We start from the raw sequence: 18,938 nt of genomic DNA, 5'->3' as shown, positions 1-18,938 counted from the left end.
CCGTGACCCTAATGAGGATTAAGTGTTATACAGATAATGGATGGATGTTCAAATATTTTTAGAGGGGAGTATAGGTTTATTGACTTTAGGATGAGGGAGCACCGTCAATCTCAAACTAGACAAAGTGTCAAAAAATGAGTTTTTAGACTCAAATATCTCAGCAAACACTGAGGTAATAGCTGATTCATTGGTATTGACCAGCAGCCCCATATCTAATGAGGATTAAGCGGTGTATAGATAATGGATGGATGAATGGAATAATCCAAGTTTTTCTTCTTTTTTCCTCTGTTTTTAAGTTAATTTCCTGTAAGTCGTTTGATATTGTCAAAAGACTTTGTTGTTGTGTTTGTTTCATACATTTTTGCGGCCAATACAGAAATGCTGACTAACCCTCACATGACACTGTATTTGTTTGTCTAGAGGCTGAAAACATGGCTTGGTGAGTTTTATCTCCTTCAGGCCGGTGGAGGAGGAGGTTGGTGGTTGGACCAGCTGTGGCTGGTGAGCAGTTATGTGGGCTGTTTGTTTGCACACTTGCCAGCAGTTTGCCATTGACGTGAACAAACCCCTACCGGGATGCATGAGCCCGCTTCAAACCCCTCGCTGCTCAACGGCTAAAGATTTTGTTGTTGTCTTTGACTGCATTGCAGTAGGAAGCCTGGACGTCTTTACCAGGCAGTGCTGACGTCCTGCTGTCTCTTACTGCTTGGCAACAGACACATTTCCAGCCCATCCCTCCAAGGTCACCATGTTTCTTCTTTTAATTGAATTGTGTCGTGTTCAATTGGATTCCACAGTCGGTGACAAATCTGATCTATATAGATATATACTTTTATTTATTTTTTTGGTCGATATGCAAATGTGCAGACACCTTGAAATAAAGCCCAAACAGTTTTATATTGAATGAATGCTGCTTTGCTTCTCTCTATCACTCCCCCTCACAACAAAGGAGTGAGTCAACCTGTATTCAGGTTTTCATTGCTGTTTCCAGGCAAGAATTACATTTCTGCCTTTTGCAGTAGAACAATGAAGAAATGCAGTGAACAGAAAATCCAAAGAAAAGGGTACAGTTGGATGTCTCACACTGTTTCAGATCTTTTGGAAGAGATATCCGGGTAGCATTTACTGTCCTGTGGCACCAGACTTCAGTAAAAGAAAGCTGCTGTGACACTGGGCTGCTCTGTGAGACTGAATTAGGGTGGCACAGACGAAAAAAGAAACTCAAGCTAGTTCTCCTGAAGAAAGACAAATGAACCAACTTGTCCAGCTCATCAGCCTTTTCTTCTAGATGATCTGCCTGCCAGTGGGCTGTTTGATTGGCTGAGAGGAGAGTCATGAATATATGTGAATGTGTCTATGGACAGACATGTCTGAGCATCACTTCTAGTCACTAAAGCCGGAGCACAGGCAGTTCTTATCCAGCAGCACACTTCCTCTTTGATTTGGCTGGATTCTGCATTGTCATCCTCCTTTAATTAACCCTTGGTAACCCGCTGCTGACGACACGTCTGATTGCCTCTCCAAGGACTGACAGGCCCATCCTGGTCGGGAGGGGAGGGGAGATGAAGAGAGGGGAGGGGAGCTGGCGGCGGCACCGGGTAAAAGTGGAAGACTGAGGGAGTCCTTTCTTCCTTTCTCTCTCGTTTCCACCTCCTTTATTGACTCCCAGTCGAGCAACAGCTTCTAGCTTGTCTGCCAGGTGGGGTTTTGCCTCTTGTGTGGTTGTATAGGTGCCGTAGGGAAACAGACAGACCAAAGCAGAACACTTCACTGACAAGACGACAGGCAGCACCCATCCCATAAGAGGTGAGTTGACAGCAAAGCCAGAAACTACTACTTTATACACAACCTTTGTTTGGAACCGGTACACAGCTGACGGATGCTCCTTTGTATTGTGTGTGGTTTGAGTTCAGTCAGACTGTGTAGTTTGTGCTGAAAGCTCGGCTCTTTATGCTTTTCCATCAGAGGAGAAAGTGAGCTTATTGCCAGCTCTGACATGCTAAGGCAGGAGAAGCAAAGTAAAGTCATCTGCAATGATGTTTTGGTGTTTTCCAAAGTGTAATTTTAAGGGCTGAGCGGAATTAACTTGGATTTTGGTCCAGGCAAATGAGGAGGAGTGCCTTCCAGTTTTTATGTGGGTGTGTGTTTTCATGTTCCAAAGTTTCGTGTGGTAGTTGTCACAGTGGTTAGAAAAGGAAGGTTTTTATCATAGCACTAGAGCTCATAGTGTGTAAAATGATTGATTTCAGATTCAGTATTTCAGACACCATCCACAGTTTTTATAAACATAACAGGCTGTTCAACAAGTTAAATTTTTTGTCTTACAATTGTTTTTTTGTACTCCTCCGGCCATCCGTAACGTTATGTGCTGCAGCGTGGATGTGGTGAAGCCTTTTTGTACACAGCGTCAGCGATTACAGATAGAAAATGAATGATGTAGACTTCATTTTAAACTTCAAAAATAACCAATCTGTAAACGGATATAGAATTAATATAGTTTAATTTAGTTAAGATGTATTACCTCTGTTGTTGAATTTTTTGTCCATATAAACATTCTCAACCCACACATTCAGTCTGTAATTAACTGTCAGTCACGCGCTCTATTCTAGCTTTGGTTGTAGACAAAAAGCAACTGAAATATAGATAATCAAAGGATAGCAGAATAGGAATTCAAAACAGAAGCATATTAAGATTTTTTCTGCCAAATTTCTATGAATTGTTTCTTTTTCTGAAGCTAAAACATAAAAATGAAACAGGAGTTAAATAAAAATAATAAATATGTATCTGTTATTGTGTAAGTGTGAAACAGAAGTCAATCCAAACTGGTACCATTTTGTGTCTTCAAATGCCATCACATGCAAGGGTTTTTTTTTTTCTTCTCAGTTTTGTTACGTAAGAGGTCCTCTGAGGAACTGTTGTGTTCTCCCATCTGCAGCCATCCCTTTAACACCGTTCAATACAACTCTCCCCCCAAATATTTATTAATCCCGTCATCAAAATCTCATTTGTCTCTGTCATATAGTGTAATCACCAGTGTTATCCTTTGTTCATGCTGCTAATAGCATTTTCTCCTCTGGGCTGTTGAAAGAACAAGACCCAGTGTATTGAATATTGTATGAGATCATATTTGCATGGTTGAGTGGAGCCACAGCAATGCATTCACAGCATGAGCAGCTGGTGGAAATCAAGGTTTTGCAATAGAATCTACAATTAACAAATTACTGAAAATTCTATCCTCACTTCATCACATGCTTTTGGTTCGTGAGCACCTCTACTTTAGCTTCGTTTGGGATGCAAATGCCTTGTTAAAGGTTAAGACAGCATCTGACGTGGAACAGCGGAGTCTTTCTTCTAGACTTTACGTGCTGACATTTCCACAGCAGGTCCACGGATTTAAAAACAGGTCAAACTTTTTATAGCACTAGTTATCATACAATTCCTTACCTCTTCTGTTATGCAATGACTGATAACAAGCTGCACTGTGTTAGTGCATGACAGCCGTCATAAGGGCAAATGCTGTTTGTTTTCAGATGGATTTTGAAGGGGAGACTATTGCTTGTTTCACACCATCTGCCCGTTTCATTGCCTCACTTATGAAACGCGGGAGAGGAGCCAGTATCTTCCACAGTGATCTCCGCTCAAGCATTCTGCTCTGTACGTTGTTGCTCATTGTTAATTTAAGAAGTTATGACACAAAAGTCCGACCCACCTGCTCTCGCTGTAGGGTTATTGAGTTCGCCTGTGCCATTTTTGCGAATGCGCCGCCCCCCTCATAGGAGATGCGGTGACGTGTATGTGAAAGTGTGTTGGTCTGAGAGGAGGAGTTTGGTCAGCCACAGTTCTGTCAGGACGACCGGAGCTGATCCAGGGAGTCGGCCTGATGAAATATTCACCCCGTTACAGTCAGGCGAGCCCTCAAGAGGAGGAGTGCAATTTATTTTTGTTTTCTTTTAGTTTTATCAAGCTTTATCCCTGGGAACTCCACAGAGCCCAGATAGTGTTCTGCAGTAGTCCCCAGCTGCAAATTCACAAAGACAAAACACAGTCATCTATTACTATTTGCTGGACAGCTCCACTACAGCAGCTGTTGGACTGAAGGTGAAATAACAAAAGTTTTCCCTGAGTTATCTGCAGGGGATATGGGGCTGCCGATCAATACCAGTGACTGAACTATTACCTCTGTGTTTGCTGAGGTATTTGGGTCAAAAAACTTATTTTATGACACTTTGTCTAGTTTGAGATTGGACTTTGATGGTTCTCCCGCTAACTAAATCCAATAAAACTACACTCCTCTTCAAAAATACTGGAACATCCATTCATTAGGCAGGGGACACCCTGGACAGGTCATCAGTCTATCACAGGACTACACATAGAGACAAACAATCACACTCACATTCACACCCACGGACAGTTTAGAATTATCAGTTAACCTCAGCATCTGTTTGGACTGTGGGAGGAAGCTGGAGAACCCAGAAAAAACCCACGCATGCACAGGGAGAACATGCAAACTCCATGGAGAAAGATCCCAGGCCCAGGCCAGGACACAAATCGAGGATCTTCTAGCTGCAATGTGAAAGTGCTAACCACCAAGCCACTGTGCAGCCCAGTATTGAAACAGTGAGGCCAATTCCATTGTTTTTCCTGTCGACTGAAAACATTTGGGTTTTATCTCAAACGATGATTATGAGACAAGAGATCAACATTTCAGCTTTTATTTCCAGGTGTTTGAAACTGGATCTGATAGACAACTTAGAAAATAGCATTATTTGTAATGGAACACCAAATTTATAGGTGATCAAAAATATTGGAACAGAGTGACTTAAAATAGATTAAAGTGAATAAGACTTAATATTTAGTTATCAAGCCTGTGACCAACTGACATCACCAAACTTTTGCATTCTTCTTTTGTGATGCTTTTCCAGGCTTTCACTGCAGCCTCTTTCAGTTGTTTGTTTTGGGGGTTTCCCTCTTCAGTCTCTTTACCAGGTAAAATGTTGCTCTATAGGGTTGAAGTCTGGAGATTGACTTGGCCAGTCTAAAACCTTCCACTTCCTGCCCCTGATGAACTCCTTGGTTGTGTGTTTTGGGTCATTATCTTGCTGCACGATGAAGGATCTCCCAATCAGTTTTGTTGCACCTTATTTTAGTTTATTTTCTAAGACTGTACAGAACATAAATCAGATAAAAAGCAGTAGTAGCCTCTTATTTATTCCAGGCTTTCTTCCTTCCTTGTCAAAACCAACTTCCTGACCAACAGTTTGGTCAGAGGTGTGGTTGTATCATACCAGTGATGACCAAAGTAGCCTTTACATCACATTAAGACATTCATCAACTGTTTTTACTAATGCAGTAGGGCTTATGAACATCTGTGTTCGGACTGAGTTTACATTTAATATCAAATATTGAGTGCTGGTCTCCATCTTGATAAAGCCTGACTGTAAACACTAGAAACAACATTATCTTTTTCTTCCCAGGTCACCTGCTTGGCATTGCAAATATGTTTACAACCTAATCTGTCTTTTGTTTCCATTTCCATTAAGCTAGACAGTTTTGCCTTTGCTCTGTTTTTCTGTTTGTTGATGAACATGAATTTGCTGCAGAGTTACTTTCACGGAAGCAGATGCAAAAGCTAAAGGGCATCTTTACTTTGTGATTATGACTGCAAGACCTATTTAGTGTGACTCTTTGTGTTAATTAAGTACAAAATTACAAAGAAATCGTTTTAATCATGTTACCCACAGTTCAGGCAAAATCTGCAGAAAGAAGATTTTCAGTATCATATTAGAAAGGCCACCCTAGGATGAAAGAGCAATCTGTTGCAGCCAGAGGACACTGTGCGAGATTATTCTCATGTTCAGATAAGAATTGGAAGTCAATGAGCTTCTTCACGGCCACCTGCCGCTGCTTCACATGTTATGATAATATCACTAATCATTCTCTCACTGCTCTTTCACCATTCTTCTTTTTATATTAGCAGGTAAATGTGCAGCGCTTGAAGTTATCAAGTCCAATTTGTTTCACTTTGGGGGAAATTAACACTGATGTGTAAAAATGTAACAATTTTCGCCTTTGAAGAAGCTTGAATGATGTTTGAGGTGTGCAGTTAGGCATAAGGAGCAATCGTTGCCCATGAAAACCGTCTGTGATCTAAGCTAAATCTTGCCTTTTAAGAGAGATTTTCTCTGCAAATTTAATGCTCAGATGCTTTCTAAAGCAGCATTTTCACACCATATAAATAGAATTATACATAGAAAGGCCGCGCTTTTTGTACGTCTGCTCGCATAACATGTTTTTGGAGGGCGACCAAGTCACTTTGGCCTGATTCATTTTGTTGTGAGCATCACGTTTGGTTCCGTCTGCCCCTGTTGTCTGTCACCCAAAGGAGCATCTGAGTGCACCATTAACTCCCCTGCTACTTCTGAGACGAGCAGCACGGAGCAGAGGGGTAACTTTAAATCAGATTGTGAAGGTGACCTGGCATCCCCTGTCACCGCCTAAACCTGAAAGCCCCACCCAGCACCAACTGTACATTTAACCTGGACACTCAGTCACACTGGAAGAAGACAGAAACAGTCAGCTGCTGTCAGAAGATGCTGCCCTCAACTCGAGACAAAGCCCCGGTCAGCAAAGACAGACTTAAGTGCAGATGACAGGGAATTATTAAAGGAAAGCAAGCCACGCATATTTTAGTACCATTCATTTTTGTTTGTTTTCCTACACACACCAGGCCTTTGAAAACACTCGGTTTGACTTCTATTTGATATCAGAGCCCGACTCACAATGTTGAACAGACTCTTTTTTTTTTTTTTTTTTGCTAAGCAACTGCTCTAAAGCCGTAGATATGTGATGGAAAAGCTCAGACTGACATCTGTAATACATTTATTTTTGTATGACAGGCTTGTGCTGTGCTTTAAACCTCCATCTCTCAGGCGCGTTTCTGATAAGGGCTTTGAATCAAAGGAAAATGAAATCTGAAAATGACAGATTAGGGTGACAAAATGAGAACGTGGCAATGATGTTCCACAACACAAAAGCCAATTACCTGATTGCTGTTGTGCTTTTCTAGACAAAACATTTTTGTTCAGCCACAAAAGACTAAATGGGATGCTTAATTTTTTTCTCTGAATCTTGGTTTAATTGGAACGTGTTATATTTTGCTTCAGTGTTCCACCTAAAAGCAAAGCTGGCAGATTATAGTTCATGGAGTTATGATGAGTCACAGACCTGGTCAGATCTTGGCTCAGAAGATAAATGCTACTCATTTTAAATCTGTCAGAAGAGCAAATCAATTTCACACTGCACCAGTGGACAACTGGGTTGCTAGGTGTCTGCTCACCACTACATTCATTACAGGTGTCAGGTGAATATAAACCACCAATTAATTTTTCTGTGTGCTCTCTAGTCTCCTACTGCCAGACATGTTTGATGACAAGCCTGGTTCAAGTTAAAACGTTTGTTTCTTTAATTTTTAATGTCGATTAACAGTATTTATTAAAAGGATGTGATACAGCTCATTAATGGAATGCTTGTTTCGAGCATAACAACTCTTATGGTTATAGATTTTCTGAACAAACTTTAGGAAATCAATGACACCATTATCTTCCCTGGATAGCGACTATACCCGTCTCCAGCTCACCCACTTCCCCCTCCTCTTCCTTCCTTTGTGAGTCTTTTAAAAATGAGTCATTATTCTCTCATTTTCAGCCTGCCTTCGGGTTTCATCGTCATCTGCGATGAATTATAGATGGCGAGCTTGAATTGACTTGTCGAAAAAAGTGTAATTAGCTTCTGGAGGCTGTTTCCGTTTTTGTTTTTTTTTTCTTTCCAAATCTTTTGAAATGAATGGTGTGTTTGGGGATCTGAAAATTCATGTCAGATGAAAGTCTTTTTGGATCTGTTGGTAACAGGAATTGTTACCTGTTTGAATAAAGCTGTCACTGTGATGCTGATCATGATGATAGGTCAGTCTGTTTGTAATTACTGTGTCTGAGTCCATTCATTTTTTTCTTTTTTGTTTTTTACATTAAATTCTTGAGGCTGATTTGTCATGTAAATTAAGGGCGGGTCTCTCATACAGACACACATGCAGGCAAACACATGTGCAGATTAGACTTGACATGTTGGCATGGAAACCAATTAGTGTTTGTGAGGATTGTGAGTGTCGGCAGTGTACGTGTGTATGTAAGCTGTCACAGCTGTGGTGCTGCCTGACTGTCATTCAGTGTGTGTAGATATGTGTGTGTAAGAAAGAGGAAAATGAAAGCAAAGGCGCTGATATTTTATTGTTGAAGGTGATTTATCAGGTCTGATAGCAGAAAATGGGTTTGCAGATTAGTGAAACATGCTGCAGAAGTTTTCTGCGTGGTAATTGTGCTGTAATTAAACAGAGTGTGTGCGTAAATGATGCATGTGCTTGTTTGATCCATGCGCTCCTCACTCAGGGGGCTCTAGGTGTCTGCCTGCTGTCATCAACAGATAAATTATAACAGTGATAATGAAGATCCTAATGACACTAATGAGATGAGAAATTTAAAACACTTAATGAAACCATTGTCTTTTTTTCCCCAAAGAGAACTCAGATACAAATAAGTCAGCAATGCCCAAAAATGACGCTCAGCTGTTTGATGAGACAAACTGGGCAGTTACTAATGATCTATATACAAGCTGGTGATTGGACAGTGAGAGGATTATACTTAATTCAAGTGCCTTTTTCCCCTCAATCCTTCAGTGGCGTTTTGAAAAAACTTTTAATTAAAGTCAAAGATCAGGATGGCAGATGTTGTGCTCACAGTGTGCTTGGTAGTAATGTGCAGAGTAACTGCTGTGTAAGCTGAGAAGCCTCAAAGTCATAACTGAATATACAGCTTACTAATATAATTTCCTTCTTCTCTCTTTGTTCCTCTCCTGCTGTAGTTGGGATGACAGCAGCTCAGTGAGCAGCGGCCTCAGCGACACATTGGACAACATCAGTACCGATGATCTGAACACACCTGCATACTCCGCCGTCGGCTCTTCACGCAAAAGCAAGGGAGCACAGGTGAGGACATAAGACTAACAATCTAGTACATTTTCACTGCAGCACTGTATGAAAGCCTACTGTCAACAATGATAAAATTCTAATCAGCATTCATGGTTCCCTGAGGATGAAGCCTACTGACTTAGATGATTCCCTTCTGCATACTCTGTGGTTTTAGGTGAAATTTCTCACCAGATTGTCCTGAAATTTAGTACAGATGTTAATATTCCATTCACATTACAATTTTTCATCATTTTATGACCAAATACCTGTAAAACTTTTGATATTCCCATCAGTTTTGGCTAAACTTCAGCTACATTTGGTGCTAATTAGCTTGTCTGCATGCTAACATGCTAACTTACACAGTAACTTCAGGAAGCATTTCGCCTGCTAAACATCAACACAGTAACAGCCAGAAAAGTATTCAGAGACTGCAGTACTCCGCCAAGGCTGTTCATTCCCTCATATGGCATTGTCAGAAATGCAGCATTTGTTTATTAGTTATTGATGATCAGAAATCACTGCAACATAGAATGTGTCCATTTAATACAGATGTACCCACAAACAAAATGACCTTGCACTGAGCACAGGCGTGTGTTATGAATGTGTATGTTATGTACGGATACCGAATCACATGACCTAAATATGTAGCAGGTGACGGGAATTGATGGGACTCGGAAACACCCCCACAATTTAATCAATTGTTCTATCATTTCCTACAAGTAAGTCCCGATAAGTCGGTTTGTAGTAGGATCGCAAGCGTGTGATCGTCAGTAGGCAGCTGACGTAGTGTTCACTTGTTGTCATGGTTACAGTGACACCGTGCCGCTATCTGGCAATGATACAGAAATCTTTAACAGATCCATGGATCCAGAGTATAAGCTGCATCACTGCCAAAATCTAATCACTTGGTGCTTGTGTCATTTCTGACCTTCCCTGAAATTTTTATCACAGGTTCCATTAGTCTCTTTTTGAGTAATGTTGCTAACAGACAGACAGACAGACAGACAGACAGACAGACAAACCAATGCCGATCGTCACATGACTCTGCTACAGTCCTTGGCAGAGTAGTAACACTTTAAGAATGTTGTTGTGGTACTAGTGGTTAGCTCAAAGCACAACTGGTAGCTTCCCAGAGCCTCTGTCGTTCATTGATGCTAAATTATGAGGTCTTTACAGCAATTTGTAGTTGAAAATGATCAGAAAACGTTGCCCAATGGATTGTGGTGTGGTGGGTAGTAGTGTGGGTACATAGAAAGAATGTTCTAGGTTAATGCTCTGGCGTCGTCCCACAGTCCAAAGACATGCATGGCAGGTTAATTTATGATTTTAAATTAGGTGTCTTTCATTTTGTGTTGTCCTTGTGATGGACTGGACCTGTCTAGCTTATACCCCACCTCTTATCTAGTGTCAGCACTGATAGACACAAATTTACACATATAGTTGAACTGAACCATAACAAGGTGTAATACTTATCCTGTGACACTTTATTATTCTAGTCTGAGCTTGGTGTTAAAAGTTCTGGGGTTTTTTTAAGGAAGCTTCCATTGCATAGTGGTGGTTTGGTGTTTTGGCAGAGGTCATTTAGGTATGGAAGGTCTAATCAAGATGCTTTTGCATTGTGGGAAGTACAGAAAGCAAAGATACTGGCCATACAAGGGAATAGGGTGAGGGCAGCTCAGTCCTGCTGCTTCAGTTCTTCCCACTCCATACTTTATGTGGATGCAGCACCAAGTTGCTGGATTAGCCTTTCACACTAAAATAACATTCATTAAAACTGTATTTATATAGCGCCAAATCATAACATATGTCAAATCAGGGCACTATAGAAAGTAAGGGGAGGATCTTACAGTGTCATAGAGAGAAAAACAACAATTCTCACTTTGAGCAAGCACTTGGCAACAGCAGGGAGGAAAAAAGCTCAGTTTTAAGTGGAAGAAAGAAAAGCAGACTTAGGGTGGGCGGCTGTCTGCTTCGACTGGTTGAGGTGAGGGGAGAGCAGAGAGAGAAAACTCTGACAAACAACAAACAATAAACTCTGAGCAGGTTGGTGGGCCAGTAACCACAGATCAGAAACGTGCAGCTTAACATAAAAAGAAGAAAAGAAAGTGCAACACAACAGTTACTGAAGCTGATGCTGAATGAGCATCAAGACGTCTAATTTGAAAAAATGATCAAACATTTTTATTGCCAGATCTAACAAGGTTCATTCTTGAAATATCAAGTAACAAGTATGTTGGTTTAGCTTTAAACCAAGGCTAGTCGAGGTGTCAGCTCTGAAATCACAGCTGAGGGAATTAACTACGGATGGAGGACCACTGCTCAATTCTCCTCCGAGGCTTTTTCTGTATTCTGCCAAGTATCCTTGGCCCCTCATGAAATACTCAACAGACTGGGCTCTTAAGAGACTCTAGTGTTGCTAGGGAGACTGACCATCTGTTAAGGTAGGCTAGTTATCTCTGCTGCGTGTGTGTTTGTGTGTTTGTGTGGGTGTGTTTGTATGCGTCCCAAAAGCGGAGCTCTGGACATGGAAGATTCCAAAGATAGCTACGACTTTGCACACAGGCACAAACCCTGCTGCTGTGCTTGTTCAGGAGCTTATACGTCTTTGAGGTGACTGTGTGCATTTAAATAATCCTTTTTACATATGGTGCCAGATGTTTAGCTTGTTTTACACAAACTACTAATCGAGTGTTAATCAATGTTAAACCAGTTTTCCTCGGCACAGCATGACTTTATTTGTTACCTGATATTGAGAATAACCTTCCTCCTTAAAATTCATCACTGGTATGGACATTCCACTCCATCACGTCACAGTTTGCCCTTTTACTTAACCATCTATCAATGAGCTCATGTTCTTTCTTTAATGCCTACCACCACTCCCTCACAGTCCCAGAAAGGAAGCCGGTCCAAGCATGCCGAGCAGGAGGTGAGCAGCAGTTGGGCCGGAGCCGAGGACCTGAAGAAGGTGGAGGAGGAGCTGGACGCAAGCATGGATCCCAGCAGCGGCTCCTCTCGCTGGAAGCCTTCCTCGTCCTCCTCTTCCTCCCAAACCCAGGGCCAGTATGAGGACGCCGGTCAGAAGGCGGCTGCGTTGGCCCAGATGTCCCAAACAGGTTCGTGGAGGAGGGGCATGACTGCCCAGGTGGGCATCACACCACCCAGGACCAAGGGTACCTCTGCTGCCCTCAAAACACCAGGTAGGAGAAGCAACACGTTGTTTCTAACTTCAACCAAATCTAGTCTGTAGATATTAAGTATAATAGGACACTAAAGTGGCTGGAGTAAACCGACGTAATTTTCTGTGATCAATGCAAGTGCATCACTAACGAACATTTGACTCTTTAACCCTTTGATGCACAACATGAGTCCAAAGTGACCATTATTCACTGTAAAATGGGTATCTCTTGGCCCATGTTGTGCTCAAAGGGTTAAAAAGAGATCAAAAGTCTAGGATTCTGATTTTAAAGAACTATCACAGAAAGTACTTTTCCCATATTTTAGTTTCATAGTAGAGACCATGAAAAAACATAACAGACAAAACAGAAAAGGTGTTTTACACTTTCTGTGACTTTTTTTGAATTTTAATCAGTCTTTTTTCTAATACAATAATCTATTAAATGTGTGTTGTCTGATAAAATCAAAGTATGTCATAAATTGATTAGTGACCCAGCCAAAGTTCAAAAGGCTTAATTCTTTCTGATTCTTAGTTGATTACATGTAAGTTCAATGTGTTTATGCTCAAGCATCTGTATGTATAATCTGATCCAAAGATTACTTTTAGTGACTTTGAGGTTGGTTTCCCTGTAGATAAAAATTTGCATTGTTAGTTCATAAGCCTTCAAAAGAACTTTGTTTGTTAAAATGACAACATTGTTCCTTTTAACCATTTAATTAACTTTATGAACAACTACCCGTTGCCTTTTCATGAACTTCACTGTGGAAATCCAACAATGTAAAAGAATTCTATAATGACTTACTGTTTTAATACAGTAAAACAAACTGCTATATTTTATTAAGATGACTTTCTAATGAATTGTTGTCACATCAGCAAACAAGTGATCAAGAAAAGCCCAGGTTATGTTATAAACTTCATAATATGTCATTAGAGCCTGATGGTGAATCAGAATACATAATATCATGAACCCGTAACAGTGATTCAGTTCCGTGGTATATATACAATGACAATAAAGATATATTGAGGAGCAGCTGAGCCGCATTCAGCCGTTGGTATTTTTATTTTTTAGAATTGTGTTTTTCCTAATGTGACAAAGTACAGGTTTTTCTGTGCCTGAGGCCTATAATTAGTTACAATAATATTAATACTGGGTGAACATGTATGAAATAAAGAGTTAAGATAGATATTAGATGATTCTTGTCAGTCACACCTGTGTTTAGAGAATTTTCCGTTGCTCATAAATTTTCAGTCTACGCAGCAAGTTGTGTTGCAGATAAGTATTGTTTTTCAGTTCAGCTGAGCTTTGATAACTGAGCATCTGGCTGTCAGCCAGAATTGACACTAATTTGGCTTTTCTTGCTCTGTGGCACCACAGGTGAAAAAAAACAAGTGCTTAGCCAGGAATCTGCTGAGGGTAATGTTTTTTATTTGTGCTAATAAGTGTTCATGCAAATTAACAGGCAAAACTGATGATGCTAAGGCCTCAGAGAAGGGAAAGGTGCCTTCCAAGAGTTCAGCTGGCATCCAGCGCTCGCCCTCAGATGCTGGGAGAAGCAGCGGAGATGAAGGCAAGAAACCCCCTTCTGGTATTGGACGCCCCCCCACCACTGGCTCCTTTGGTTACAAGAAGATCCCAGGTCCCACTGGCACACTAATCACCTCCAGTGGTGCAACACTCGCCAGTGGATCAGCCACCCTTGGAAAAGCACCCAAATCATCAGCTGGCCTGGGCAAAGGCACAAGCATCAGCGGTGTGCGCAAGACCAGCTTGGATGGCTCACAGCCGCAGGATGATGGCATTCTGCTCAGCTGCAGTGGCTCCAAAGTGACCCTGCAGTACCGCTCTCTCCCCAGACCAGCCAAATCCTCCAGTGGGGTGGCAGCAGGGCGCAGCGGGCATCGCTCCAGCTCCAGCAGCATCGACTCAAATGTCAGTGGCAAGTCAGCTGGTGGAGCAACAACGCAAGCCGGTGCCAAACGCAGGGATGGAAAAGTAGGCTCAGACCGCTCGAGTCCCATCACCGTCAACCAGACAGATAAGGAGAAAGTGGGAGTGTCAGATCAAGACCCAGCAGCAGGACTGTCCACCTCCCCCAAATCCAGCCCCACGTCCAGTTCCACAGGCCAGTCAGGCCTCAGGCAGCCTGGCTCCAAGTACCCTGATATTGCCTCTCCTACCTTTCGCAGGTCAGATACACGATACAAGTCTACTGCTGTCATTCTGTCTTTGTCCCTCACGTTGTGTGTTTCTGCGCGAATCAAGCATTTCACCACATTCTTTTTCAGTTCTGTGATTATTAGCGATAAGTGATTACTTTGACAGCGCAGCAAGCTTGAGGCCAAGGGGCAATTAAAAGTTCTGGTCTAATGCCTTCAAAACATCTATTTCAGATTTTAAGAGTGTTATCATTCATTATGATAAACTAATGCTTATGATGCTCAGAAGTGTTTTCCTAATGCAGACTATTCCACAGACTTCAGTGACAGAAAGGGAGATTTACTGCAGATGACATCCGTAATGGTAAAGTTACACCATGACTGAAATATATTCTATCATTTCTACCAATTTTAGACATGTTTGGATGCGGAAAGTGAATATAAGACACTTAATAAATCACATTTGAGTGTCTTCATAGAAAAGTTGATTGAGCGAGTACACTTGGCTGCACAGCTAAGGGGTGCCATTACATAGATTGTTCCCTGGTGTAGGTGATAAGCCACTGCAGATGAAACATATCTTTACCCTCAAGATGAAGGTCTGATGATTCTTCATTCAGATCAAGCAAATCCAGCTCAGCAGTCGTGATCAGAACAGACAGGAGACAGAAGTTTCTCGGCACACCGATCCCTGACTCACTAGGAGCATGCGTTCGGCAGGCGTGTCCAAACATCCGTCCCATCCGATCTGTCAAGCCAACCTGTTTCATGTGCATCTCTTCAAGATTTTTTTTCCCTCAAGAGAGTGTCACCTGTATATTTTGTGTGATTGCGATGACAGACTGGGACAGGCGCAGGCAGAGTAGCAGGCTGTCTGAGCATATGTGGAAGGCAAACAGGGTTGAGTGGCCTAACAGATTAGGTTATTTAAAGTCACAGGGATGAAACGGGCAAAGCTGTGAAAGCAGATGTGTCCATGTAAATTACTGAGAGTTCACAGCTGAAATGAGGTAGAGTTTGCTGCAAGGGATGTGTTGGGAAGTGTGCTTTGTATTTTATCTGCAGTATAAAGTTGCTGTTACAGAATGTGTTGGAAGCTGTTTTTCACTGTGTTGGATTGACGCTTGAGTTTCTTGATCCTTGTGACCAGTGCAGAAATACAGTTTATATGTAACATACTTTAGGCCAGGGAGATAACCTCAATGTAATCCACTTTCTCAACCCCAACCCAAAGTTCTTTATTTTCCAGTTTGGATCTTGCAGATGCTCATCACTTGTTCTTTGAGCATTTCTAAATGACTACACCCACCTCTCTACCCTCAGATTGTTTGGCACCAAAGCCAGCAGCAAGGCCAGCTCTCCGGGCACGCCCGACTCTGGCAAGTGCCCCTCAATACTGGGCAGCCCCCACGGCACACTGGCGAGGCAAGCCAGTCTGGACTCGCCCTCCTCTGGCACGGGGAGCCTGGGTAGCGCTGGCGGCCTGAGCGGTGGCAGCAGCCCACTGTACGGTAAAACCCCAGATCTGTGCACTGACTCCCCGGCCTCCAGCCCGGCCTCTGGCCTCTCCCTGCCCTCCAACGCTCGGCCCTGGCCTGCCTGTAGCTCATCAGCTGGCAGCAAGGACACACTGAGCTGCCAAAGCATGACCAGTCTGCACACCAGCTCTGAGTCCATTGATATGCCGCTGGGCCACCATGGGCCCAAGGTTACACGAACCGGCAGTGTCAAGTCCACCCTGTCTGAGGGGTGAGTAACAGGGAATACGATTGGGAAGAATCGTATTCATTGTTTCATTTGAGAACAGAGACAAAAAAGTGTATCCCCCTAACATATAGACATACAATGCAGAAGAAGCCTAAAAATTAATAATAATAATGATTAATAACAGTGATGAGAAGGAAATATTCACTCATCCAGCACACAGTTTGGTTGGATTTAAGTTTCTTTTTCTGGCATGGTTTTGGGACTTAAAAAAATCTGCAAAAATAGTAACAATTTCACAAATCAAATTCAAAATGTACTGACCAGATACCAGTCTTAGCATTTCTGAGATCAACATTACAGTTGACAGTTTTACAGTACAGGATCAGTGTTGGGTCCAAAGTCATGGCAGAAAAAAATACCACAATAAATTCAAATCATTTCAGACGTGCATTCCCATAAGAAATGTTTTTCAGGATGTTTCCATTGTTTTGTCCACACACTGCATGCAATACATCACAGAACATAGAAGCAGAGCACACATTTATTTTCCCTTACTAGTTTAGCTGTATGTCTCAAAAATGAAACAATCGATTTAAATACTGCTTGTATTATATATTTGTCGTCTGTTGTGCTGAGATTTATTCAAATTGTTTTCTCCACTGTGTATGTCTTTGTGTCTGTCAAAAATCAAGTTTGTAAAATGTGAGCAGTTCTTTTTCCAAGTCTTTTTCTCATGGATCACAAAAGCAAATGTTTTCTGGTGTTCATCTAATTCGCTCATCCTCTGTGTTTTAACAGCATGCCTCTTGACAGAAACACACTTCCCAAAAAGGGCCTGAGGTACAACACATTCACAGCCAGATCCCATTTGTTCAACTCTTCTTCTTTTATTCACTCACATAGATCATAAGTACTCTTTATATTTGCATGACAGTAAGGATTTTGATGTCAGACGGGTTTTCCATGTTGTTGTACATGTGGCATTGTGTGGCACCATCTATAGCAGTGATTCCCAACTAAGCATTCCTGTGTCCTATAACGTACTCATGCAGTTGCATGGAAAGAGTGTGGAAAAGCTAAACTAAAACAGAAGTGACAATTTCAACAAAATATGTGTCCTCATATTTAGTCAGCTAGTTATAAGCACTTAGTTGAAAAGCTACCACAGAAGCTGATTAAGTCAGTTAAAAAGAATAAATACATTTTTCGAACTGTTAGCTTAAAGTGATGGATGAATGGTGAAAAAGACAAATGAGACAGATTCAGATACACTACTGTTCAAAACTTTGGGGTCACCCAGACAATTTCATGTTTTCCATTAAAATTTGCACTTTTATTGTACAAGAGTTTTCTAATCATCAATTAGCCTTTCAACACCATTAGCTAACACAATGTAGCATTAGAACACAGGAGTGATGTTTGCTGGAAATGTTCCTCTGTACCTCTATGGAGATATTCCATTAAAAATCAGCTGTTTCCAGCTAGAATAGTCATTTACCACATGAACAATGTCTAGACTGCATTTCTGATTCATTTAATGTTATCTTCATTGGAAAAAACTGCTTTTCTTTCAAAAAGAATAACATTTCTAAGTGATCCCAAACTTTGGAATGGTAGCGTCGGTGCTCCAACAAGGTTTGAAAATTTATGCCAACTGAATGTAAAGTAAAAATGGCGGGAAAAGAATTAACGTAGTTCGATAGATGCAAACAGGTACTAATGAAGGAGTAGTTATGCCTGAATGTATGGGACCAGCAATCTATAGAAAATCTCGTGACTATCTGATTCAGCATTCACACTGCTGGACTAAAATTTGTCTGATGAACCTTTATGTTTTTCACCTAATCCTAAAACCACAGATTCTGAAATCCAGCTTAGCTTCTGACTGTCTTTACTTGAGGCAAAAATACTAATTACATTATGAAACCTGTCTCTGGTGAGAGTGTGTTTTTCCATCTGTCTGCATGTCTCTGTCTGTATCATAATCCTACTCCCATCTCATGCAAAGTTAGCCACGATGACAGAGCAGTTCTTCCTCAGCTCCTTAAAATGGCCTAAACCTCCCTATAACATTTGCTCTGTTAGCTGAAGGAGGGGAGTAGAATGAATGTTTTGAATTTAGCTGGGACTAACGGGACAAAGACAGAAATAGATTAGCCATTCATCACAGTGGCCCAGTCTATGCAGGGAACAGCCTCTCCAGCCGACTGTACAGTGCTGCTACAGAAAGGCTGCAAGGGGCATGCTGGTTTCAGACCATTCTTTCATTTTGATGGCATTTGGTGTTGATGCTCTTTTGGAGCCTGCAAGCGTCTAATCTCATACTGCGCTTTATGCCTGCAAGAAGTGATGCTCAGTTCAGACTGCAGTGTTTTCCTCTCAACAGTCTGTCTGTTTTCCTCTCATATGTGCCAAATAGCTCCAGATCTTTACATTCCCTACAAGAGGAGCTTAGATTCAAAGGTGCCCCCTTTAATCACATACAGTAAATATGCGGGTTGGTCCTGCTTATGAGCATTTTTGTTAGCACCAACTATAAAGAGTCAAACGCTGACCCTTGGATACTTAAGTCTGTTCCATTCCAAGTGCAGTGAGAGGCGAATGCTGTGGCGTCATGCCATTCAGTTCACTCTTAGACACCCGTTTGCTGGTGGAGAGAATACGAAGCTCAGGCAGAGGACTGGAGCAGGGTCAGATGTGACAAGCGTAGTAATGGGGGCGTTGGAAGGAAGACGCCGCTGAAAAGGGATGAGTGCAAACTCAATTATCATCCTCAGAGGATTAAATATGGCCGATTGTCATGCGTTGTGATAAGGAGGCCTTCTGCTGCCAAGTTACTTTAGAGTTGGGGAAAGAAGCGATGAATGGCAGTGTCTGTGC

The 18,938-nt window shown here is 41.7% G+C and overlaps 1 protein-coding gene across 23 annotated transcripts in view; it reads left to right on the top strand.

Moving 5' to 3' along the window:
- The window catches only part of nav3 (neuron navigator 3), a 534,705-nt gene that overhangs the window by 474,004 nt on the left and 41,763 nt on the right, over positions 1 to 18,938 (top strand). For 17 of the 23 annotated variants that reach the window (XM_055006838.1, XM_055006839.1, XM_055006834.1 and 14 more), the window contains 5 exons: positions 8,914 to 9,037; positions 11,907 to 12,216; positions 13,655 to 14,381; positions 15,675 to 16,100; positions 16,857 to 16,898. In XM_055006838.1, coding sequence (XP_054862813.1) covers positions 8,914 to 9,037; positions 11,907 to 12,216; positions 13,655 to 14,381; positions 15,675 to 16,100; positions 16,857 to 16,898 — 1,629 coding nt within the window. The remainder of the gene's footprint in view (positions 1 to 8,913; positions 9,038 to 11,906; positions 12,217 to 13,654; positions 14,382 to 15,674; positions 16,101 to 16,856; positions 16,899 to 18,938) is intronic. The other 6 variants (XM_055006851.1, XM_055006843.1, XM_055006842.1 and 3 more) reach the window with 3 other exon arrangements.

This window comes from Amphiprion ocellaris, chromosome 21, assembly GCF_022539595.1.
Source record: "Amphiprion ocellaris isolate individual 3 ecotype Okinawa chromosome 21, ASM2253959v1, whole genome shotgun sequence".
Classification (NCBI taxonomy): domain Eukaryota; kingdom Metazoa; phylum Chordata; class Actinopteri; family Pomacentridae; genus Amphiprion; species Amphiprion ocellaris.
Note: the sequence above shows the minus strand (reverse complement) of the source record. Positions and strands in the feature narration are given on the sequence as shown.